The sequence below is a fragment of the Bos indicus x Bos taurus genome, chromosome 3 (assembly GCF_003369695.1).
Source record: "Bos indicus x Bos taurus breed Angus x Brahman F1 hybrid chromosome 3, Bos_hybrid_MaternalHap_v2.0, whole genome shotgun sequence".
NCBI lineage: Eukaryota > Metazoa > Chordata > Mammalia > Artiodactyla > Bovidae > Bos > Bos indicus x Bos taurus.
In genome coordinates, this window is record NC_040078.1 from 8,633,281 (window position 1) to 8,654,805 (window position 21,525).

Sequence of the window (21,525 nt, forward strand, 5' to 3'; positions counted from 1 at the left end):
CCATGGGGTCTTGTTGGACAAGACTGAGTGACTGAACAACAACAATGAAAATGACAATAAAAAGAGAGCAGGGATGCTATAGTATTATCAGATAAATTAGACTTAAAAATGTGTAAGAGGCAAAGTACATTATATATTAACAATGGTTCAACATGGCAAGAAGATACAGCAATTATAAACATTTATGCAACTAACAACAGACCTTCAAAATATATAAAGCAAAGATGGACATCGCTGAAAGAAGAGATAGTTGTGTAATAAGCATGTAACCCCAAAGGGAAAGGGGTGGGAGACTTTTCACCAAACTGTAACAGCCCCTGAATTCTCCTTCTAAGGAGTGAAGGAGCTTTCCCCTATCTTTCTCTCCTTCCATGAGCTTCTTGGAATGAAGTGTTCCCTGCCACGTTGAGAACTTTGGCTTGTTTTGTAAATTCCCTAGGGTTGCTTCTGTGTCTTTTAGGAGGACAGCTTAGTTGTGCTCCTGCCCAAATACTTGCTCAATAGAGATGAAGACTTTGGTTTTCTCAGGGCTAGAGTAGGCTCAGCACAACATCATAAACTTACCACTTACATAAAATTCATTGACTTCACGGGAAACAATATAAAGTTACTGAATTTGTCAGTTAAAGACTAAGAAGCTAAAATTGAACATCTATGATCCATATCATTTTACATGAAAGACATTAAAAATTATATTGGAGTGTAGTTGATCTACACTGTTGTGTTAGTTTAGGTGTACAGCAAAGTGGAAATAATTTTAACACTAACAAAATAGAAAGGCCATGCTGCTGCTAAGTCGCTTTAGTCGTGTCTGACTCTGCACGACCCCATAAACGGGAGCCCACCCGGCTCCCCTGTCCCCGGGATTCTCCAGGCAAGAACACTGGAGTGGGTTGCCATTTCCTTCTCCAATGCATGAAAGTGAAAAGTGAAAATGAAGTTGCTCAGTCGTGTCTGACTCTCAGTGACCCCACAGACTGCAGCCTACCAGGCTCCTCTGTCTAGGGGATTTTCCAGGCAAGAGTACTGGAGTGGGGTGCCATTGCCTTCTCCATAACCATGGAATAAATATACTTCTTTAGCTTCAATATATCTAGTTCTTGGGAAAAGAATTTTGTATGTTGTATGTCAACAAATTGAAATATCTTTACCTGCCACAATCTTTAGATGACGTTTTGTGAATATTTGATTCAGTTTAAATTCCCCTTATAATCTAAATATTTGATATTGTTCATACACTGGAGTCAATGATTTCTTTGAGAAAGAAGATTTATCTCCCTTTCCCAGGACAGAATCAACCACTTCCTGAAATATATTTTCATAATTTTGAAGCAAGCCTTTATTATGTAATTGATAACATTGCAATCAAATATTTGTTGTTCTGTTATAGCAATTCCCAGGAAAGGGTTGATGGCTTCCCATGTGTATAAGCCAATATTTTATATTTGGAGAATGTCAAGGAAATGAATTACTCAGTAGATCCAGATTAATTACGAAAGAAAAAGACTGAGGCATCTGGGAGTAAGAGTATTTAGCAACTGCAAGAATAGACTACATGCAGGTCTAAAACCTGCGTCTGCCACCAGGATGTGTGACTACAAAACAAGCTTTCAATACCCCATTGTGGCTGTTGTTCAGTCATTAAGTCGTGTCTGACTCTTTGCAACCCTGTGGACAACAGCAAGCCATGCTTCCCTGTCCCTCACTATCTCCCAGAATTTGCTCAAACTCATTTCCATTGGGTTGGAGATGCTATTAAACCATCTCATCCTCTGCTGCCCTCTTCTTCTGCCTTTAATCTTTCCCAGCATCAGGGTCTTTTCCAATGAGTCCACTGTTCCCATCAAGTGGCCAAGGTACTGGACCTGCATGTTCAGCATCAGCCCTTCCAATGAACATTCAGGGTTGATTTCCTTCAAGATTGAGTGGTGATCTCCGTGCTGTCCTAGGGACTCTCAAAAGTCTTTTCTAGGGCTACAATTCAAAAGCGTCAATTCTTTGGCTCTCAGCCTTCTTTACAAAACAAGCTTTCAGTATCCCAGTACACTGATATTCTGTAAGGTTGAAATGCTAATGTACTTACTGGGATAAAATCAGGATAGGCTTTTAAGTGAGAATAGATATGGTGACATTTTTTTTAAAGGAGTGTAGAATTATTCAGTTTGAAAAATTAATTCAAAGTGATCCTCAAGATATATATTGTTACATAAATTCAGATTTCATAGTTTTTAAAAAGACAGTAATGCATGTTATTTCTGTATACATGTATACATGTTGCTGCTGAGTCATTTCAGTCGTGTCCAACTCTGTGAGACCCCATAAACAGCAGCCCACCAGGCTCCCCCGTCCCTGGGATTCTCCAGGCAAGAACACTGGAGTGGGTTGCCATTCCCTTCTTCAATGCATGAAAGTGAAAAGTGAAAGGGAAGTCGATCAGTCGTGTCTGACTCTTTGCGAGCCCATGGACTGCAGCCTACCAGCCTCCTCTGTCCATGGGATTTTCCAGGCAAGAGTACTGGAGTGGGGTACCATCACCTTCTCCATGTATACATGTTATTACCCCAAATATTAGGATTTTGGATATCAGGCACACTTTATTTCAGAATGTCAGTTACAGACACAACCCTTCCTTCCCTGGCTGAGGTTTTCGGACTTTCTAAGGTGTCATCTAATAGTTACATATCCTTTTGGTAGAGGTCACTGCATATGCCTTTGGCCACATATTCTCAATTGTCTCATGTTAGAAACAGTATTCAGCCGAGGATGATGCCATGTGTTGATGGCCAAAGAATGAACATCTGGAAGGTGACTCAATCCAAACACATTGCTTTATTCCCTCAAATTTTACTAGTCAAATTTTAGAAGTTTGATATCACGCAGCAGCAATGTTTCTCCGTGTTAGGTTGGGTCTGTGTAACTAGTCAGCTTATTTTACTTGGAATATGCTGTGCTTAGTCAGTCAGTCGTGTCTGACTCCCTGTGTTACTGTGAACTGTAGGTGTCACAGACTTCTCTGTCCAAGGGGATTCTCCATGCAAGAATACTGGAGTGGGTTGCCAAACCCTCCTCCAGGGGATCTTTCCAACTCAGGGATCGAACCCAGGTCTCCCACATAGCAGACAGATTCTTTACTGTCTGAGCCACCAGGGAAGCCCTGCACATGGATGCCAAATAGCAAAATCCTTGGTCTTTACTGAGGTGCATATGGGAAAATGTTTGGGAGCTATTATGTGTGTGCATGTATGTGTGCCCTTGTTGAAGATGATTTATGAAGGAAAATTTCCACACTGTTTGCCTGCTGAAGGCCCAGAATTTGTTATTCCTTTCATTTCTCCGTGCAAAACAGACCAGTTTTTCTCCCAGACCCTCTCCCTTGTCATACAGAACCAAGGCAGCTGACACGCAGCGCTGACGTTGTTTCCCTGAGGTCTTCCTTCAACGCCCCGGTGCAGTCTGTACATCTCACGCCTCCTGAGACACCACAGGCAGCACATGTAGCATTTCCCCTAAAACAGAGCACAAAACACCATCCTTTTAACCTCGAAGATTAGTTTTCTCATCAGACATAAACACACCACCAAGCCAGGGCCCCGTATTTTATGGGGTCATTTCCTGAGGCTGGAAAAAGGATGGTGTGGACTTGTGCCCTTCCTGGTAAAGGCTTCAGCCTGAAACTGACCCTTTCTGCTCACATTTCTTGGCTAGGACAAGTCCCATGGCCCACCTAACTTCACAGAGGAGAGGTGCAGTCTTTTCTGGGCCTCCAAAAAGAAGGGAGTTAATCACAGTGAACCACCCAAATGACTACCTGAGAAATTGCCTGATTAAGTGGTATTAGTGGTCATTTCCCTATGGCTGTAGCAAACAGCAGAGATGTATGGGAGACAGGTCAGTCCTCTCTTCATCTCTCCCTCCAACTCTGTCCTCTCTGAAAACAAATTCAGATGGTGGTGATGTAGTAGAGTGCACGGGTAAGTGTAAGTTATTAATAAGATTCCAGGCCTTGGATAGATAGGGTTTTGTACAGGTGTAAGGCATTTGCTTTCCTCTGCACTGAACAAGCTGGATGGTTTCTGCACCTTGGACATCAAAGAGATGTGGGGCTGGAGGCCCAGGAGTGAGAGGAAGCAGTGCCCTGAACATCAGCATCTGACCCCGAGAGCAGCCCCAGCAGCAGAGGTGATGGAAATGAGGTGTCAATGGTCAGCCAGAGCCTGGGCAGTGGAAAAGAGCTGAAAGGAGTCAGGCTGACATGGGTGTGGAATGGTGAAATCTAGTTGTAAGCTTTGTAAGCTATGATGAACCTAGACAGCGTATTAAAAGCAGAGATCTCACTTTTCTGACCCTGTAGTCCTTATAGTCAAATATGGTCAAATGTCCATGTAGTCAAAGCTATGGTTTTTCCAGTAGTCATGTATAGATGTGAGAGTTGGACCATAAAAAAGGCTGAGCACTGAAGGGTTGGTGCTTTTGAACCGTGGTGCTGCAGAAGGCTCTTGAGAATCCCTTGGACTGCAAGGGGATCAAGCCAGTCAATCCTAAAGGAAATCAACCCTGATTATTCATTGGTAAGACCAATGCTGAAGCTGAAACTCCAATACTTTGGCCACATGATGCAAGAGCTGGCTCATTGGAAAAGACCCTGATGCTGGGAAAGGTTGAAGGCAGGAGGAAAAGGGGATGACGGAGGATGAGATGGTTGGATGGCATTTTCGTTTCAATAGAGATGAGTTTGAGCAAATTCTGGGAGATACTGAGGGACAGGGGAGCCTGGCTTGCTGCAGTTCATGGGATCGCAAGGAGTCGGACATCACTGAGTGACTGAATAACAACAAGAACATCCCCTGGGGATTTTGGGCTTCAGTGTGGACAGGAAATCTCCTAATAATGGGAGGCAATGAAAGCCAGAGAAAATTCAGTTTGATGAATGCTGCCTGAGCTGAGTAGAACTCCCAGGCTAGCGGACTCTAGCCAAGTACCAGTTACATTAAAAAGAATTAATGATATAAGTTGATAATTGCACTGTGGTTAATATGAGAATATCTGTATTGGGAAAGGACATACTTATCTAGGGAAAAGGCCTTCATATACGTAACTTATCCTCAATATGTTAAAGAAAGAAAGGCTGTGTGAGTTTTTGTGTGGATATAGAGAGAAGGCATACATGATAAAGCAAATTGGGTAGAATACAAACTAACAGTGAATGCAGGTAGAAGCTAACTGTGTCTTTGCACTGTTCTTATTTTTGCAATATTCTGTAAATTTTCAATTATTTTAGCCCCCAAACTAAAACAGAATGACATGACAGTGTGGCACATGTCATAATTCGGGTGACAAAGCCCATAGTAGGCTGGGGGAGTATCCATCAGCTATGACTGGGGGTAGAGGATTCAGGGCAGGCTTCATGGAGAAGTTTCGGGAGAGACTGGAAGGATGACGACCTGAGGGAGGTGTGTGAGGTCCTCGGGCACCTGACTGATGTGGGAGCAGGACAGGCTGCAGGAGAGAACCGTGAGGTCCCGTCCATCCTGAGAGTCTGTTACGGAAGGGAGCACTGTGTGTGCTCTGACCCTGCAGGGCTCGCCCCCCTCATGGTGAGTGTCCCCTGTGTGCCCAGGAGTGCTCCCTCCTGCCCCTCCAGACAGTTACACAATCCTTCTCATTGCCGGGGCCGAGCCTCAGGGACCTTCAAGGGAAGAAAGCCTGAGGGAGGGGCTTGCAGACCAAAGTGGGCTGGGATGGGCAGGGCCCACACGCTTTGCTCTCCCCATAAAGGCTCAGCACTTCACTCATGTCAGGACTGTCTGCAGAGGCAGAAGCTCTGAGTCTCCACCTGGCAGGAAGCTCTCAGCTCCCGGCATCTGTGAGGAAGGAAGGGGATAGCTCTCCGTGCTGTGGGGAAGCTGAGTCTGAGACAAGATCCGAGTGTGTGGGGAGCCACGATGCCAGCTCAGGTCTGATCTTGGTCTCAGGGATGCAGAGTTTCAGAGAAAGGAACCTGTGGGCCCTTAATGATTTGAGGGTTGGATGCTGCTGCTGCTGCTGCTGCTGCTAAGTCGCTTGGATGAGGTGGGGTCTATTCCAGGAGGTTCGAGAATACTCAGAATCTCATCACTTTCCATTTGAGGTTTCCATATGCAGAAAGTTCAGAGATCATAATGGGAAGATGAAAAACGATGAATCAGCAAGGGTGGAAGGGAGAGAAAGAATGAACCCGCCAATGACGTTCTGTACCTCCTTTCTTCTTAGGGGCCAGGGTCCAGATTCTGCCTCCTGCTGTTCCTCTCTCTGGCCGCCAGAGGGCGGGGTGCAGGTAGGTCACTCAGGAGCAGCAGTTTCATCAGCTCACCCAGGTGCACAGTGGAGCAGAGGGAGTGGAGCTGGGCTGGATGCGGAGGTCCTGGCCCAGAGGGGAGTCGTGGAGATGCAGAGAAGCCACACTTTGTAGCCAAATTGAGCTGTGGCGTAGTGTTGATTGCTGGTCTCTCTGGATGTTTGGTCTGAAGCTAAGGCCTGTCCTGGGGCCCCAGTCTGTGCCTCTGTGTGGCTGAGGGGGCTCAGGGGAGTCATAGTGATGAAGACTGTTTTCTTCTAGCTGCTCCTGCTCCTATGGCCTTGGCTTTGGGATTTCCAGAGGGTGCTTGGTGGTCAGGGTTGTGTCCAGGGAACATTCTTCCCTAGTCCTCATCCTCGCAATTCCATTTATCACAGTAGGCATAAAGAGAGTTTTCATGTTTAATTAGTTGTGGAGAAGAGTGCAAGTTAAGTTAAGTCTGTACTAGATGGTGGCTCAGCTAGTCTTAGCAGAGGAGACACTGACCTCTGGGGCTGCAAAGCCCAGTGATGAACCTGTGGAGAGGAAAGGAGCTGGGATTCAATGACCAGGAAGGCTGGAGTGAGCCGTGCGACACTATTAATGAGAATTATCCTCACATCCTCTACAGTGACCCCTTCTGTTGGGAAGTTCGGGGGAAACAAAACCTGTGCCCCTTTCCTGTCTTTCCTGCCCAGAACCTGCAAGGAAATCAAAGAAAGTTGCCATAGCGCAGGTGGTGAGTAATAAACCAACTCAGCATCCTCTCCTTTTGGCCCCTTTTCCACTACAGATCCTGGTCATGGAGATCAAAAGGGGTGTGCCTACCACTCCTGTCTGCTCCGACTCCAGCTTCAAGTCTAGGATATCTCCAGTGGGAATTTTGAGGCTTTTGGGTCCCATCTAGTTGTAGGAGACATGATTTTCTGAACACAGAGAGAATGTTCCTGGTGTTCCTGGTGACTCTTAGTTTGGCGACCAGAGCTCTGATGACTATAAGATTTTCTCCTTGTAAATAAGCTAAATAGTTAGTCTGCCCCAGTGTCATAGATTCTGGTAGGCAGAGACATAGAACCTTATTACTCACTATCACAGAAGTAGCCAGAGCATCAGCTTTTTCCTGTGCTGTTTCTCTGGTCCTGTCCCATCACAGTGATGTGAAGAGGTCCAGGAGATATCTGCACATGTAATTTGTTTGCCAAGCAGCTCATAAATTGGAATCATCAAGCAAGTACAAGTCTTTTCTGATATTACAGCTTATTTTCTTTGGGGCTGCATATGAGGAGGAACTCTGCACTTAAGGAATCTGAATCTCATAAAATGGGCAGTGACCATGCCTGCCCTTAGCTCTAAGTTGCACACATCCTGATGTGGACTTGAGATGTGGTCAGATGCTGTTATCCGGCCTCGAGTGGTCAGAAGGAGGCTCTATCCAGAGGGAGATACCGTCTCTGTCTTCTTGGATGTTTGCTCTATAAAGCCTTTTTGAGAAGGAAGCATGGAGCAAAGGCAGTCAGTGTTTCTGCTCTTAGAGAATTTCTGCACAGAGAATTGTCCTCAAGAAATGGGTGTGTGTGGGAGCCTTCAGGATACATTTCTGACTTCCCAAATTCTTTCTGGTAATGGGGCCTGACAGGGACTCCCTGTTCTCAGACAGGGGGTCTCTGGGCTCATTCCCTCTGCAGATGGCCTGTATCACCTCCGCACTGAGAATGGTGTCGTCTACCAGACCTTCTGTGACATGACCTCTTGGGGTGGTGGCTGGACCCTGGTGGCCAGCGTCCATGAAAACAACATGCTTGGGAAATGCACGTTGGGCGATCGCTGGTCCAGTCAGCAGGGCAACAGGGCTGACTACCCAGAGGGTGACGGCAACTGGGCCAACTACAACACGTTTGGGTCTGCAGAGGCTGCCACCAGCGATGACTACAAGGTGGGTGGCACTGAGTTTCCAGGTGGAAAGGGTGGGGAGAGGGATGTGGCTGGAGCAGAGCATGTGGAAGGGAGGGTGGGAGACGGGGATGTGGAGGTGGGGCTGGAGAAGAAAGACAGAAGTCCATGTCTTGAATCACAGCTTCCTCCCACCAAGGCTGTTTGGGTGGTGGGGTCTCATTATCTACTGGAGGAGGGTGGGTATCTGTGACTGCTGCCACCTGCTTCCCTGGAGCCCTGAGCTCTCAGCTCAAGTGAGGGCTGTGTGTGTGGGTCTTTGGCTGGTGGCACCTCCTGGGCTGGTCAGGCTGAGTGTGTGTCCCTCTGCAGAACCCTGGCTACTACGACATTCAAGCTCAGGACCTGGGCATCTGGCACGTGCCCAACAAGTCCCCCCTGCAGCACTGGAGGAACAGCTCCCTGCTGAGGTACCACACCAACACTGGCTTCTTCCGGAGAATGGGACATAATCTTTTTGGACTCTACCAGGTACATGGCGCTGCTGGCTGGGGGATGGGGGCGGTCTTTTGGTGAGCTGAGAGCCAGTGTTTTGGATGAGGAGTAAGTCTGCTCTGTTCATTGCACTAAGAGGTACCTCTGCTTGGCTTTCTCCTACCTCTGGGTCCCTGTGAACTAGTGTGCTGCCTTTCAGAGGAACTGTGAGCCAGGAAGCACAAGAAGCTGGGGGAAGAAGGGGGTGGGTAAAGAAGGAGAAAAACAAGGGTCTTGAGGCTGGTTCGGTTCTGAGCTATGAGTAGGGATGGCAAAGAATCACTATCATTCAGACTGTTGTCTGAATAATGCCACCTGAGGGCATTAAATCCTCTACTTCCCAGTACAGCAGTATCTCTACTCTCCTCAATCTGTATATTCATCCCTGTAGAAATTCCCGGTGAAGTACGGAGCAGGGAAGTGCTGGACTGACAATGGCCCAGCCATTCCTGTGGACTATGACTTTGGCGATGCTGAGAAAACTGCATCTTATTACTCACCAAACGGTCAGCGTGAGTATCTGCTTCCAAAGCCCAGCCATCAATCCTTCGCTGCACTCTTGGGGAAAGGGTAAATAACAACAATTAATGATTGCCAGCATTTATGGAACACATATCAATACAAGACACCAAACTGTTTTCTAGAAACTTGTCATGGTTTTGTGTCATTTAATCATCCTGAGAAATCTATGGAGTTAGAAGAATATAAAGCCAGACTTCTTAATCAATATACTGTGTGATATAATAGTTAACGAAAGAGGCAAGCTAATGTTCCCAGGTGAGAACTACTTGGAAGGTAGTGAGAAAAATTTGTTTTTGTTATGATGGATAGCTATTATTTGAAAGAAGACATTTGTTCAGCATGATAAAATGGGAGACATGGGTTTGATACCTCAGTAGGGAAGGTCCCCTGGAGAAGGAAATGGCTACCCACTCCAGTGTTCTTGCTGGGAAAATCTCTAGGACAGAGGAACCTGGCGGGCTGAAGTCTATGGCGTCACAAAGAGTCGACCACGACCGAGAGACTAACGCTACTAAAGTTAACGTTTGGTGGGAAAATGTGAACCATCAGTTTTTACATTTACTATTTCAGGGAGAGCAGGTAATGGTAGGCAGGGCAAATAAAGTCATGGTAATTGGATGAGAAGTGTGCTAGCAGAAACCGATGGCCACTTCTGATCATTGCTTATTCCTGCTGGACCTCTGGAGGTCTTCGTGCTGATCTCTCAGTGGACTCTAATTTTCCCTATGAGCCCTAGGCAGACAAGTGACTCTTGTGAACATGAGCCTTGGTCTTGTTACCTCAGATGGAAGGAGGTTCTCTTCCAGCCAGATTCAGAGCCAGGATGTAGCGGCCGCTGTCTACAGAAGTGCTGGGTTTCATCCCCTAAGCTTGGAGTGCTGGGCGGTAACCTGACCTGTTGATTTAGGGAATCCCTGGGCTGGTCAAAGGGAAATTGTTTCCAGTTCATCTTTTGAATACTTAGGCTTTTCTCTGCCTCTTCTTTTCCAGGAGAATTTGTTGCAGGATTCGTCCAGTTCAGGGTGTTTAACAATGAGGGAGCAGCCAATGCCCTGTGTGCTGGGATGAGAGTCACTGGCTGTAACACTGAGTTTGTGAGTTTAGGGATGATCCCTGGCGTGTGTGTGTGTGTGTGTGTGTGTGTGTGTGTGTGTGTGTGTCTATGTGTGCGTGGGAAAACTTGATTGGGATGTTTGAATGTAAATCTCCTTCTTTTGCAGGTATTTTGTGGACATACTTTTAAAATTCTTACTATTGCTTTTAAATTGAGATTCAATGGACATAAAACATTTTATTAGCTTCAAGTATATAACATAAAGATTCTATATTTTTATGTATTTTGAAATGATCATCACAGTAACTCTAGTCAACACCCACCACCACAAATAGTTTCAAATTCCTTTGTCTTGTGATAAAAATTTTAATATCTACTCTCTTCGTAACTTTTCAGTGTACAAATCAGTATTATTAACTACAGTCACTAGTCTATACTTTACATCCCAGGACTTAGTTTATAACTGAAAGTTTGTACCTTTGTCCAGTGGATATAATTTCCTGTATTGAAGTCCAATTTATCTGTATTCTCATATATGATTAGTACTTTGAAGCTGTGTTTAAGAAGTATTTTCCTATGTCGAGATCATGATGATATTCTACATTCAATGGAGAAACTTTATTCTTTTATTTTTTCCCAGTATTGAGAAGCGAGCACCGTAGTTGTGGTTAGTGGAGACTGTCTCTGAAGGACATTTATGGCTGGGGGGCAGGAGGAAGAGAGAGTCAGAGCGCTAAGAGCAAGAGTATTCATTCACTACCTTTTCCTTCCACACCTGTCAGTCTGGGAAACGTGACCCTGAAGTCAAGGACATCTTCACTTCCCTGTTCAGTTACCAGTTGTCCATTTCTCAGTCGAGGTGTAATAGCTGTGTCTTCATGGAAGGGTCCCTAGATGATTTGGAGGGTGATGCAGGTGTGGGCTCTGGGAGTAGGGTAGGATGTGTTCCCCCTACACTGGCTTCCAAGGAACCTTATCTTGCTCATTAATGCTCATTTGCATGTACCCTTGCAAGCACTGATTCCTTAAAAATACATGCTAGGGAACCTACAAAGTGCAGCTATTAGAGATACAGAGCTGACAGAGTCATCTTAAGGAACTCAGACTGAGTGGGAGAGAGATATAAACGCAAGACTGCAATCTCATGTGGTATCGCCTGTGATAGCAACATAAAAAGGGGCTCTGGGAACACAATCCAGAAGCTTCTACCTGTACTAACGGCACACAGTTGATTCTGCAGGAAGGTGACATCTTTGCTGAATATCGAAAGATGCGTGTAGAGTTCAATAGGCAGCAAGGGGCAGAGTAGTGTCCTTGAGCATGAGTAACTGACATGTTCAAAATCACTGGGATTTAATAGACCATGGTATGTTGAGGGGGCAGTGAGCTGTTGTGTAAATTGTATCATGGTATGCACATGGTGTAGAATTAAGAGCTGATGCTGGAAATACTTGCAAGAAGTAGGGCAAAGAGGGGCTTTTGCATTATGTCCAGGACACAGAGTTTATGTTATAGGTGATGGGACACCTATAATCTGATGTTATGGGACACATCAGAGGAGTTTGACCAGATTAGTGACTTGATCACTTTGGTTTAGCAAGGAGGGGGACATGGATTCAAGAGCAGGGAAATAAGAGTCAATGAGACCATGAGGCAGGTGTAAAGGTACAGATGTGAAATAGTGAGGACCTGAGCCAGGGTGGCTTTGATAAATTTGAAAGAGCAAGCATGGATGCATAGACAGTGAAATCAGCAGTTCTTGAAGATTAAATGGACGTGGGGGATGGGAAGTGAAAGAGGCAACAGACTTCAGGGTTTTGTTTTGGGTGATTGGCTATCAGTTAAGATGGGTGACAAGAAGATAAATAGATTCAAGGGCAGCAAGAGAGTGAATTAGTTTTGTTTTGCTTAAGTGGAGTTTTAGATCTAGTGATATGTAGGTGGAGACATTCAGAGGGCAGCTGGATAGGGGGTTTCAAGCCCAGAAAATACCTGGCTGGTCATTCAGATTTAGGAGTATATCTTGGCAATATATGATTATGCTGGTTCTAGCAAAAGTCATGGGTGAAGACAGACCATCATTGTGAGAGTGAGGTGTGGACAGAACTGTGAGCAATAAATAGCCTTTGGGGGATCCATTGAGGAAAAAGGGTGGTTGAGGGGCCTGAGAATAAGCATGAAGGAAGGTAGAAAGGAATTCAGGAAAGCATGGTTTCAGAGTCCACTGGAGGGAAAGGTTTTTTCAGGGGAGGGGTCAAGGCGAGTAGGAAGAAGACCAAACTTACAGGGGATTCGGCCATTAAGAGCTCACTGGTGTGTTTACAGCCAACTCCTCACTGTGTCTTCTCCTGCCCCCCAGCACTGCATCGGTGGAGGAGGATTCTTCCCAGAGGGCAATCCAGTGCAGTGTGGGGATTTCTCCTCCTTTGACTGGAATGGATACGGAGCTCACCAGGGTTACAGCTCCAGCCGGGAGATCACTGAGGCAGCTGTGCTCCTGTTCTACCGCTGAGAGCTGTGTGGTGTGAGGCACGGAACCCAGCTCCTAAGCCCAGACCCTCAGAGATGGAAAAATGGAATGCTAACAAGGAAGGGAAGGGAATAAATTACATCACTTTGTGCACTTTGTGACTCTCACTGTCTTTTAATCCCTTTTACAAATTGAAACCTGGAGTGATGTTTTACAATAATGCCTTGTAAGCTGGTGATTTCCACTTTAGAATTCCAGAGTTTGGAACTTCTAGTCTCAGGTACCCCAGACATATTTGCTTCTCTTTCTAGGGAACCCCTATGGGAGACTGAGGAGCAGGGAAAAATCATTCTTAATTTTACTACCATTCTATTATTGGTTAGCAAAATCAAGCTCTCTGCATGAGTATCTTAAAGAGGAAAAGCTGATTATTATTTAGTTTCAGTAGGAAAAAAAGAAACTGATGTCACAGCTGTCCATTTCCTTTATTCCTCCAGTTTTGACAGTTGGGACAGTGTCTCTAAAATGATTGGGTACTATTTGCAACATCTCTGTTTTGGGGAGGATTCTCACAATACCAAGGAATTCACTGACAGCTGGTAGGGTGTCCTACAACTCAACTCCATTCTGACCCAGTCTACCAGGAGACAGCGTCAGATCCCCATGTGAAGGGCTCAGTCCTACCAGTCTGCCCCTGAATCCCCTACTCCAGACACCGGTTGCAAGTCCAGATTGTCACCTGTGCTTTGAGTGGCTGGCTGTAGATGGGAGGTCCCATTAAATCCCTCCTTGGGTTCAATTAAATTGCTAGAGTGGCTCAAAGAACTCAATGAAACAGTTTATCTACTAGATGATGAGTTTATTAGAAAAGGGTGTAACTCAGGAACAGCCAGATGGAAGAGACAGCTGGAGCCAGTACAGGTGAAGAGCCCAGAGCTTCCTTGCCCTCTCTGAGTGCAGCGTTTCTCCCTAGTCTCCACATATTCACCAACCCTGAAGCTCTCTAAACCATATCCTTTTGGGGTTTTACACAGACAGGTTTGATTAAATCATTGACTAGGGAAATTGATTCAACCTTCCAACCCTTTTCTCTTCAGGAGTCAGGGTGAATGGGCTTGAAAGTTTCAACCCTCTCATTTCAAGGCAGATTCTAACTTCACTAACATGACTGAAGATCTCTGAGGCAGAGTCTGAAAGTAGCCCATTCCAACTGAACTAGAATTGTTGGTTTTTGCAGAAACAGAAGCAGTGGGTTCCGACTGATATTATCTGCGAAGTTCAAATAAGTCCAGCTGGTACCTAGTGCCCAAGCAAGATTCACCCAAGTGTCAAGATAAATTTCTTTTGGATAAATTGATCCTCCAAATTCTGTCCACAGAATCACACCAGAGCTTGTAGCTGGATGTCCCCAGTCTTTAATGCATTGTAAAGTTATCCCTTGTCAGCTTGGATTTGGCACTGTCCCAGGTCATGGGCTGGAATCCAAAAGCCAGACCTCACAGTCAAAGACAGTTGAATCATGGATTGCAGGTTCATCAAAATTCTGGTCAACATCACAAACACACTCTCTTGTAAGAAGACTTGATTTTACCATTTTTCTTTACCACGTTAGTGTGAGAAGGTAGTACCAAACTCAGATTCAAGCTTTGACGAATCTGGTTCTCATTTGTAATTGAATTCTGCATTGTTCTGTGATTGATCATACGGTGTGTGTCTTTGGTCTGCAAGCCACCAGGATCATGACCCATGTATTAGATGATTCGAGTGCTGAGCATGCCTTGTCAGTGCGTCATTTTGCTTTCACATCGTGACAACACCAAACCAAATCCTTCATTGAGAATATCTCTGGCAGATTTGCCAAGGTCAGCATATGTAGATGAATGCACATTGCTCACACACACAGTTCTGTGTATAGGTCTGATGGCAAGACTGTGAGAAGAGGTGGTCCGGTGTCTCCTTGGTGAGTTCTGCAGCCACAGCTGAGGCCACGGGGTTTGCTCTGGGTTGAGCAGCAGCTATCCTGGTTGGAAGGTGAAGTGAAAGCCATGTGGTTGTTCTTGGCTAAACCTGATTTGCATAGTAGTTGGTCAACGATGGTTAATGCACAGTTGACCCTAGAACAATGTGTGGGTTGTGGTCACCAATCCTCCAAACAGTCTAAAATCCACATATAACTTATGGTTGATCATTTGTACCCATAGTTTCTTCATATCTGCAGTTCCTCTGGGTCTGTGTTCCACATCTTCAGATTCAACAAGTCATGAATTGTGTGCTGTGCTGTGCTTAGTATCTCAGTCATGTCTGACTCTTTGTGACCCCATGGACTGTAGCCCGCCAGGCACCTCTGTCCATGGGAATTCTCCATGCAAGAATACTGGAGTGGGTAGCCTATCCCTTCTCCAGGGGATCTTCATGAGTTGTGTAGTACTATATGATTTAATATTGAAAAAAGCCAACATATAAGTGGACGAGCACAGTTCAAACCAGTTTTGCTCATGGGTCAGCTGTGTTTGCTTTTTTCCAGTATCTTCTCTTTTTCTCACCTCCCTAATAAATCTTTCCCCCTTACTAGCTCATTCCAGATTTCCATCCTTCTCCTTTATCCCTTCTTTCTTACTCCTTTTTGTTACCTCTTGCCTTATTTCTCTCTCTTTATGTCAGATTGCTACAAATCCCAGCTTGAATCTGCTAGATGTGTAAAGCCAATCTACTGATGCAGGATTGTGGTGAAGGAAAGTGCAGCATTTACTGCAGACTCTAAGCAAGGAGTTTGGGTAGCTAATGCTCAAATCCTGGACCCTGAACTCCCAACTGGCTTTCAGGGAAAAGTGTTTAAAGGCAGGATAGGTAAGAGGGTTGCTGTATGCAAGATCAACAGGTGGACACTCTTCTGATTGGTTGTTGGTGGGGTGATTGGGACTCAACATCATCAACCTTCTCCAACTGATCTGGAGCCCGCCCACCTACTTGTGGTCAGCCCCCAGTTACCTTCTTCCATATGTTGTGGGTTTCATTATCTGCAAATCATCTTTAAGGATATGGCTCAGAAGAGATTTGTCATCTGGAAGGAATATGTTTGGAGTCCTGGCAAACTTCTGTTTCTTTTCTCTTGAAAACTCAACAGTCAGTTTTATGGGTCTCAGGCTAGGAATCCCTGGGTCTTGAAGACCTCTGTGAATTTGTCAGTTTTCTTCTCTATGTTCTTTTCAGTTTGCTTCTGTAGCCTCATGAGCTGCTTCCCCCTCCCTCTCTCCACTAATGGATGTTGCTCTTCTTTCTCTTCTCCTCCAGGGTGGCTGCTACTGCCTCATACTTCCAATCAGCCTCATGAGCTAGGTGCCCTAGGCAGGAAAACTTGCACATAGGTGTCAGATGCACATGGATGTCAAGATGTCACCTTGAGGATGGCAGGCATCACTGTCCACTTTTTCATGTCATAGGGTGGTGGGATCCCATCAAGTACCTTGAGGTGGTCCAGAGTGGCCTGGCCTTGCCCCGTCTTGGGGGTACCATGTCTCACACTGTCAGCCAGAAGATGCAGTTGAGGGTTCGGATTTGGGAGGGGTTGGTGTTCATCTGCTTGCAGAGGAAGGCCAGGTACTTCAACTTGTTTCTGTAGAAACTGCCAGGAAATATTGATTCCCCAGCAGTGCAGGAATACCACCTTCTGGCCCAGAAGCACCTTCTTGGCCAGGGTGGCTGCCAGGTAGGCCAGGAGATGGCCTCAGCTATCAAACACCAGGACCTGCCCTTCTGCCGTCTTTGGCAGTTGTGTGGGAAAGAAACGTTTGTTACTTAAACAGGATACTGAGTCTATAGCTGTTTACTTTTGTAATTCATTAAACTATTTATGCTTCCAATCCTTTTCTGTAAGTGTATTAATTTTTTATAATAAAGTATTTTTTTAAACAATAAATCCTAAATAGTTCACAGGGAGAAGCTCGACTGGATGCAAGTTTGGAATGGGGTAGCTTTAAGTCACACTATTCTCTCTCCATAGACACAGACTGACAATTTTTTTTCCTAAAGTAGATTTTGAATTATGCTGTTGTGGACTGGTGATTGGTGATGAATCTAAATTCACAAAAAACAATACTCTCTCATAATCAAATATTTATTTATTCTTTTACATTGACTGTGAGGTTCACAACAAACGGTGGACAATTCTTCAAGAGATGGGACTACCAGACCACCTGACCTGCCTCTTGAGAAATCTGTATGCAGGTCAGGAAGCAACAGTTAGAACTGGACATAGAACAACAGACTGGTTCCAAATAAGGAAAGGAGTCCATCAAGGCTGTATATTGTCACCCTGCTTATTTAACTTATATGAAGAATACGCCATGAGAAATGCTGGACTGGATGAAGCACAAGCTAGAATCAAGATTGCCAGGGAAATATCAATAATATGCAGATAACACCACATTTAGGGCAGAAAGCAAAGAAGAACTGAAGAGCCTCTTGATGAAAGTGAAAGAGAGTGAAAAAGTTGGCTTAAAACTCAACATTCAGAAAACCAAAATCATGGCATCTGGTCCCATCACTACAAGGCAGATAAATGCAGAAACAATGGAAACAGCGAGGGACTTTATTTTTTGGGCTCCAAAATCACTGCAGATGGTGACTGCAGCCATGGAATTAAAAGTCGCTTGCTCCTTGGAAGAAAAGTTATGAAAAACCTAGACAGTATATTAAAAAGTAGAGACATTACTTTGCTGACAAAGTCTATCTAGTCATAGCTATGGGTTTTCCAGTAGTCATGTATGGATGTGAGAGTTGGACTATAAAGAAAGCTGAGAGCTGAAGAAGTGATGCTTTTGAAGTGTGGTGTTATAGAAGACTCTTGAGAGTCCCTTGGACAGCAAGGCCATCCAACCAGTCCATCCTAAAGGAAATCAATCCTGAATATTCATTGGAAGGACTGATGCTGAAGCTGAAACTCCAATACTTTGGCCACCTGATGCGAAGAACTGACTCATTGGAAAAGACCTTGATGCTGGGAAAGATTGAAGGAGGGAGGAGAAGGGGATGGCAGAGGATGAGATGGTTGGACGGCATCACTGACACAATGCACATGAGTTTGAGTGAACTCCAGGAGTTGGTGATGGACATGGAGGCCTGGCGTGCTGCAGTTCATGAGGTCAAAAAGAGTTGGACATGACTGAGTGACTGAACTGAACTGAGCATTCCTCCACCCTGTAAAGATTTCCAGCATGTTCCCCACACAGTCCAGCCACAAACTCTTCCACGTCTCCCCAGCTGAGCCTGTCCTGTACTGGAAGATCTGTTGGCTGCAATCCCCACCTCCTAGCATCTCCCTCGCTTTCCCCAGCTCCTCTTCATGGCCAGTGCTTTAATGTTCCTTGCTGCTTCTACAGTTTCCTTCCTAGCTTCTCTCCCTGATTCCTAACTTCTGGTGCACGGGAAGTTCAGAGATGAGAGAAATTGATCTACAGGGCACAAGGGCACAAAATGGGGAAGGGAAAAGTGGAGAGGGCAAGTGCCAGGCGTTCTCATAATCCCACTGACCAGCGGCAGTGGGTTGCTCTTCCTTTCAGGTATGTGAGAAATGTGACGCTAAAGCCCATCCTGACAGCCTGTTTCCAGCACCACTTCTGATGCTTTTTATCTTAGCCTGTGTCCTCCACACATGGAAACCTGAGGCAAAGATGAAAGTGCTAACACACGAGTTGCTATATGCCAATTCAGAAAGATAAGGACCAGGAAAAAAAGAACGCAATGAAGAAAAGCCTCAGGAACTCTGTGATGTATGATCACTCTACCTGTCTTTCTCTCTTTCTTTGGCAAATTAGAATTCTTTTTATACATATATGCTAAAATACCCACGTGGTTCTGCTGTGTTATTTGCCCTAAAAAGGCGGGGTGAGGCAGAGTGAAGAATCCCAGTGCATCTGAGGGGGGCTTTCCACAAAGTAGAGAATGGTAACCCTGTCCCCAGGCTACTGTCCCTCTTGCTGTTCCCAGTCCCCAATTCCTGCAGCAGGAAACCCCTGTGGTCTGGCCCTGGCACTGGGAGAGTAGAAGGTACCTGAAGGGCCGGGTGAGTGAATGAGGACGTATGACCTTTGAAACAAAAATACTGCAGTGTTGGGAGCGGGCTCTCTGTGGCTTGGGCAGCTGACTGGGCCTCCTGCTCTGTGGCACAGGTGGGTGGGTGTGGGATGGCCACTCCTCCAGGAGCAAGGAAGGCTCTGTCTCAACAGAATACTTTCTCAAAATTGCTTCTGGTACAAAATGAATGTACCGGAGATGTGAGGTGTGGAGCTGCAGAGGCCAGGCCAGCCACCCTCCCCAGACCTCAGGTCATGGCGGCACAGGTGAGGCGGGTGGGGGTGCTGCTGCTCTGGGAGGACTCGCAGGCGCATCTAGAAGGAAGCACAGTGAGTTTGTGAGTTTGTGTGTGCATTTAGAGAGAGGGAATACATGATAAGGCAAACGGGGTGAAATACGAAAAAATATAGTTCACATTCTTACTGACCCTCCTCCACCCTGTAAACATTTCCTGTGAATATTTATTTTTCAAAACAAAGATGAATTTAGGTAGAAACTATACGGATTTTTTAAAGTAATATTGTTATTTTGACAATGTTCTGTAAATTTTCAATTATTTCTAACCCAAAAGTAAATAAAAGAAATACATGACAGTGTGGCATGCCACAATTGGGGGTTGGAGAAAGTCCAGTAGTAGGACAGTGAAGCATCCATCAGCCTTGCCTGGGGTGGGGGTGTCAGGGCAGGCTTCATGGAGAAGTTTCGGGAGAGACTGGAAGGATGATGACCTGACAGAGGTGTGTGAGGCCCTGGGGCACCTGACTCAGGTGGGAGCAGGACAGGCTGCAGGGGAGAACCGTGAGGTCCCGTCCATCCCGAGAGTCTGTTAGGAAGGGAGCACTGTGTGTGCTCTGACCCCGCAGGGCTCGCCCTCCTCATGGTGAGTGTCATCTGTGTGCCCAAGAGTGCTGCCTCCTGCCCCTCCAGACAGTCACTCATTCCTTCTCATTGCCGGGGCTGAGCCTCAGGAACCTTCAAGGGAAGACAGCTCGACGGTGGGGCCTGTGGCCCAATGTGGGCTGGGATGGGCAGGGCCCACACTTTGCTCTCCCCAAAGGCTCAGCATTTCACCCACCTCAGACTCTCTGCAGAGGCGGTACTCTAAGTCTCCACCTGGCAGGGAACTCTCTGCTCCTGTCATCTGCGAGGATGGAAGGAGGGAGCTCTCTGTGAAGTGACGAATCTGTTCTGAGTCTGAGACAAGATCCGGGTGTGTGAGGAACCACAATTCCAGCTCCCTGGTCTTAGTCTCAGGGATGAAGAGATTCAGAGAAATAAATGCATGGCCCCTTAAGGCTTCGTAGGGTTGGATGGCGTGGGGGCTATTTCAGGAGGTTCCAGAATGCCTAGAAAGCCATCACTTTCTGTTGAGTTTTCCTTACTAGGAAGTTGACGGAACAAGATGAGGGCAAGAGAATGAATGGAATCACCGTTTGCATGTCCTTGAGAGGACACGGCCCAGATTCTGCCTCCTGCTGTTCCTCTCTGTGGCCACCAGAGGTCCCAGTGCAGGTAAGTCACTCAGGAGCTGCTGCTTCTTCAGCTCACGCAGGTGTGCACCCAGGTAGAGCAGAGGGAGCAGAGCTGGGTAGGAGGCTGATGTTCTGGCCCAGAGAGGGAGTCGTGCAGATGCAGAGAAGTCACATTTTGCAGCTGACAGAACTGTGGTCTGCGTGCTGCTTGCCTGGCCTTTCTGGATCTGATCTGAAGCTAATGCATGTCTTGGGGCCCCACTCTATGCCTCTGGGTGGCTGAGGGAGCTCAGGGAGCTCAGGGGAGCTATGGAGAAGACAGCGCTTCCTTCCAGTTGCTCCTGCTCCTATTGCCTTGGCCTCGGGGTTCCCAGAAGGAGCTGGTGAGGGTTGTGGCAACGAGCAACCTTGTCTAGTTTTCCATCCTCTCAAGTCCAAAGGTCACAGTAGAAGTAATGATACTTTTTATTTTTAATTAGCTGAGCAGAAGAATGCAAGTGTCAAGCATGTACTAGATCATGGTCAGCTAGTCTTACCCGAGAGCATCCTGACCTTTGTGGCTTCACAGTCCAGTGATGAACTGGTAAAGTGGGCAGGGACTGGGAGGTGATGGCCTGGAAGGCTGGTGTGAGCAGCTTCAGACTGTTAGAGAATTATACTTGCATCCTTTAGCAGCATCCCGTTCTCCTGAGACATTTTGCAAGAGCAGAACCTGTGCCCCTTTCCAATCTTTCCTGCCTCAAAGCAGCAAGGAAACCTAAGAAAGTTGTGGTGAAGCAGGTAGTCAGTAATAAACCAATCCAGGATCCTCTCATTTTAAACACTTTTAAGCTGAACAGATCCCCGTAATGGAGATAAAGAACAGTGCGCCCATCTCTTCTGTTTATCCTGGTGACTCTTGAGCAGTGATGAGTGTAAGATTTTCCCCTTTTTCTAAGCTAAAGAATTAGCCACTCACAGTTTCATAGATGCTGGCAGAAAACAGGAATTTCCTGGCAGTGTGGCAAGGAAATTCATTATTCATAGCAGTCGCCAGAGTTTCAGAATTTTCTTGTGCTGGTTTCCTGAGCCTCAATCCCAACAGAAGAATGGCAAGACGGCCAGGAGGCAGCTGCACAGAAAGTTTGTTTGCCAAGCAGGCTGACAAATTTGTCTTGTCAAGAAACAGCAAGAGTTTTTCCTATCAGAGAATTTATTC

At 46.0% G+C, this 21,525-nt stretch overlaps 1 protein-coding gene and 1 pseudogene across 1 annotated transcript; one reads left to right on the forward strand and one right to left on the reverse strand.

The window, feature by feature from the left end:
- The first annotated feature begins 5,840 nt into the window (after positions 1 to 5,840).
- On the forward strand, positions 5,841 to 12,857 carry LOC113890398 (intelectin-2-like). Its single transcript, XM_027538284.1, has 8 exons — positions 5,841 to 5,954; positions 6,250 to 6,313; positions 6,945 to 7,052; positions 7,999 to 8,246; positions 8,576 to 8,734; positions 9,129 to 9,249; positions 10,250 to 10,353; positions 12,673 to 12,857. Exons 1-8 carry the CDS (start codon positions 5,943 to 5,945, stop codon positions 12,823 to 12,825), a joined length of 969 nt encoding a protein of 322 aa, XP_027394085.1. The 5' UTR covers positions 5,841 to 5,942; the 3' UTR covers positions 12,826 to 12,857.
- A 3,065-nt stretch (positions 12,858 to 15,922) lies between these two features.
- LOC113882631 lies at positions 15,923 to 21,023 on the reverse strand (annotated as a pseudogene).
- Between the last annotated feature and the right edge of the window lie 502 nt (positions 21,024 to 21,525).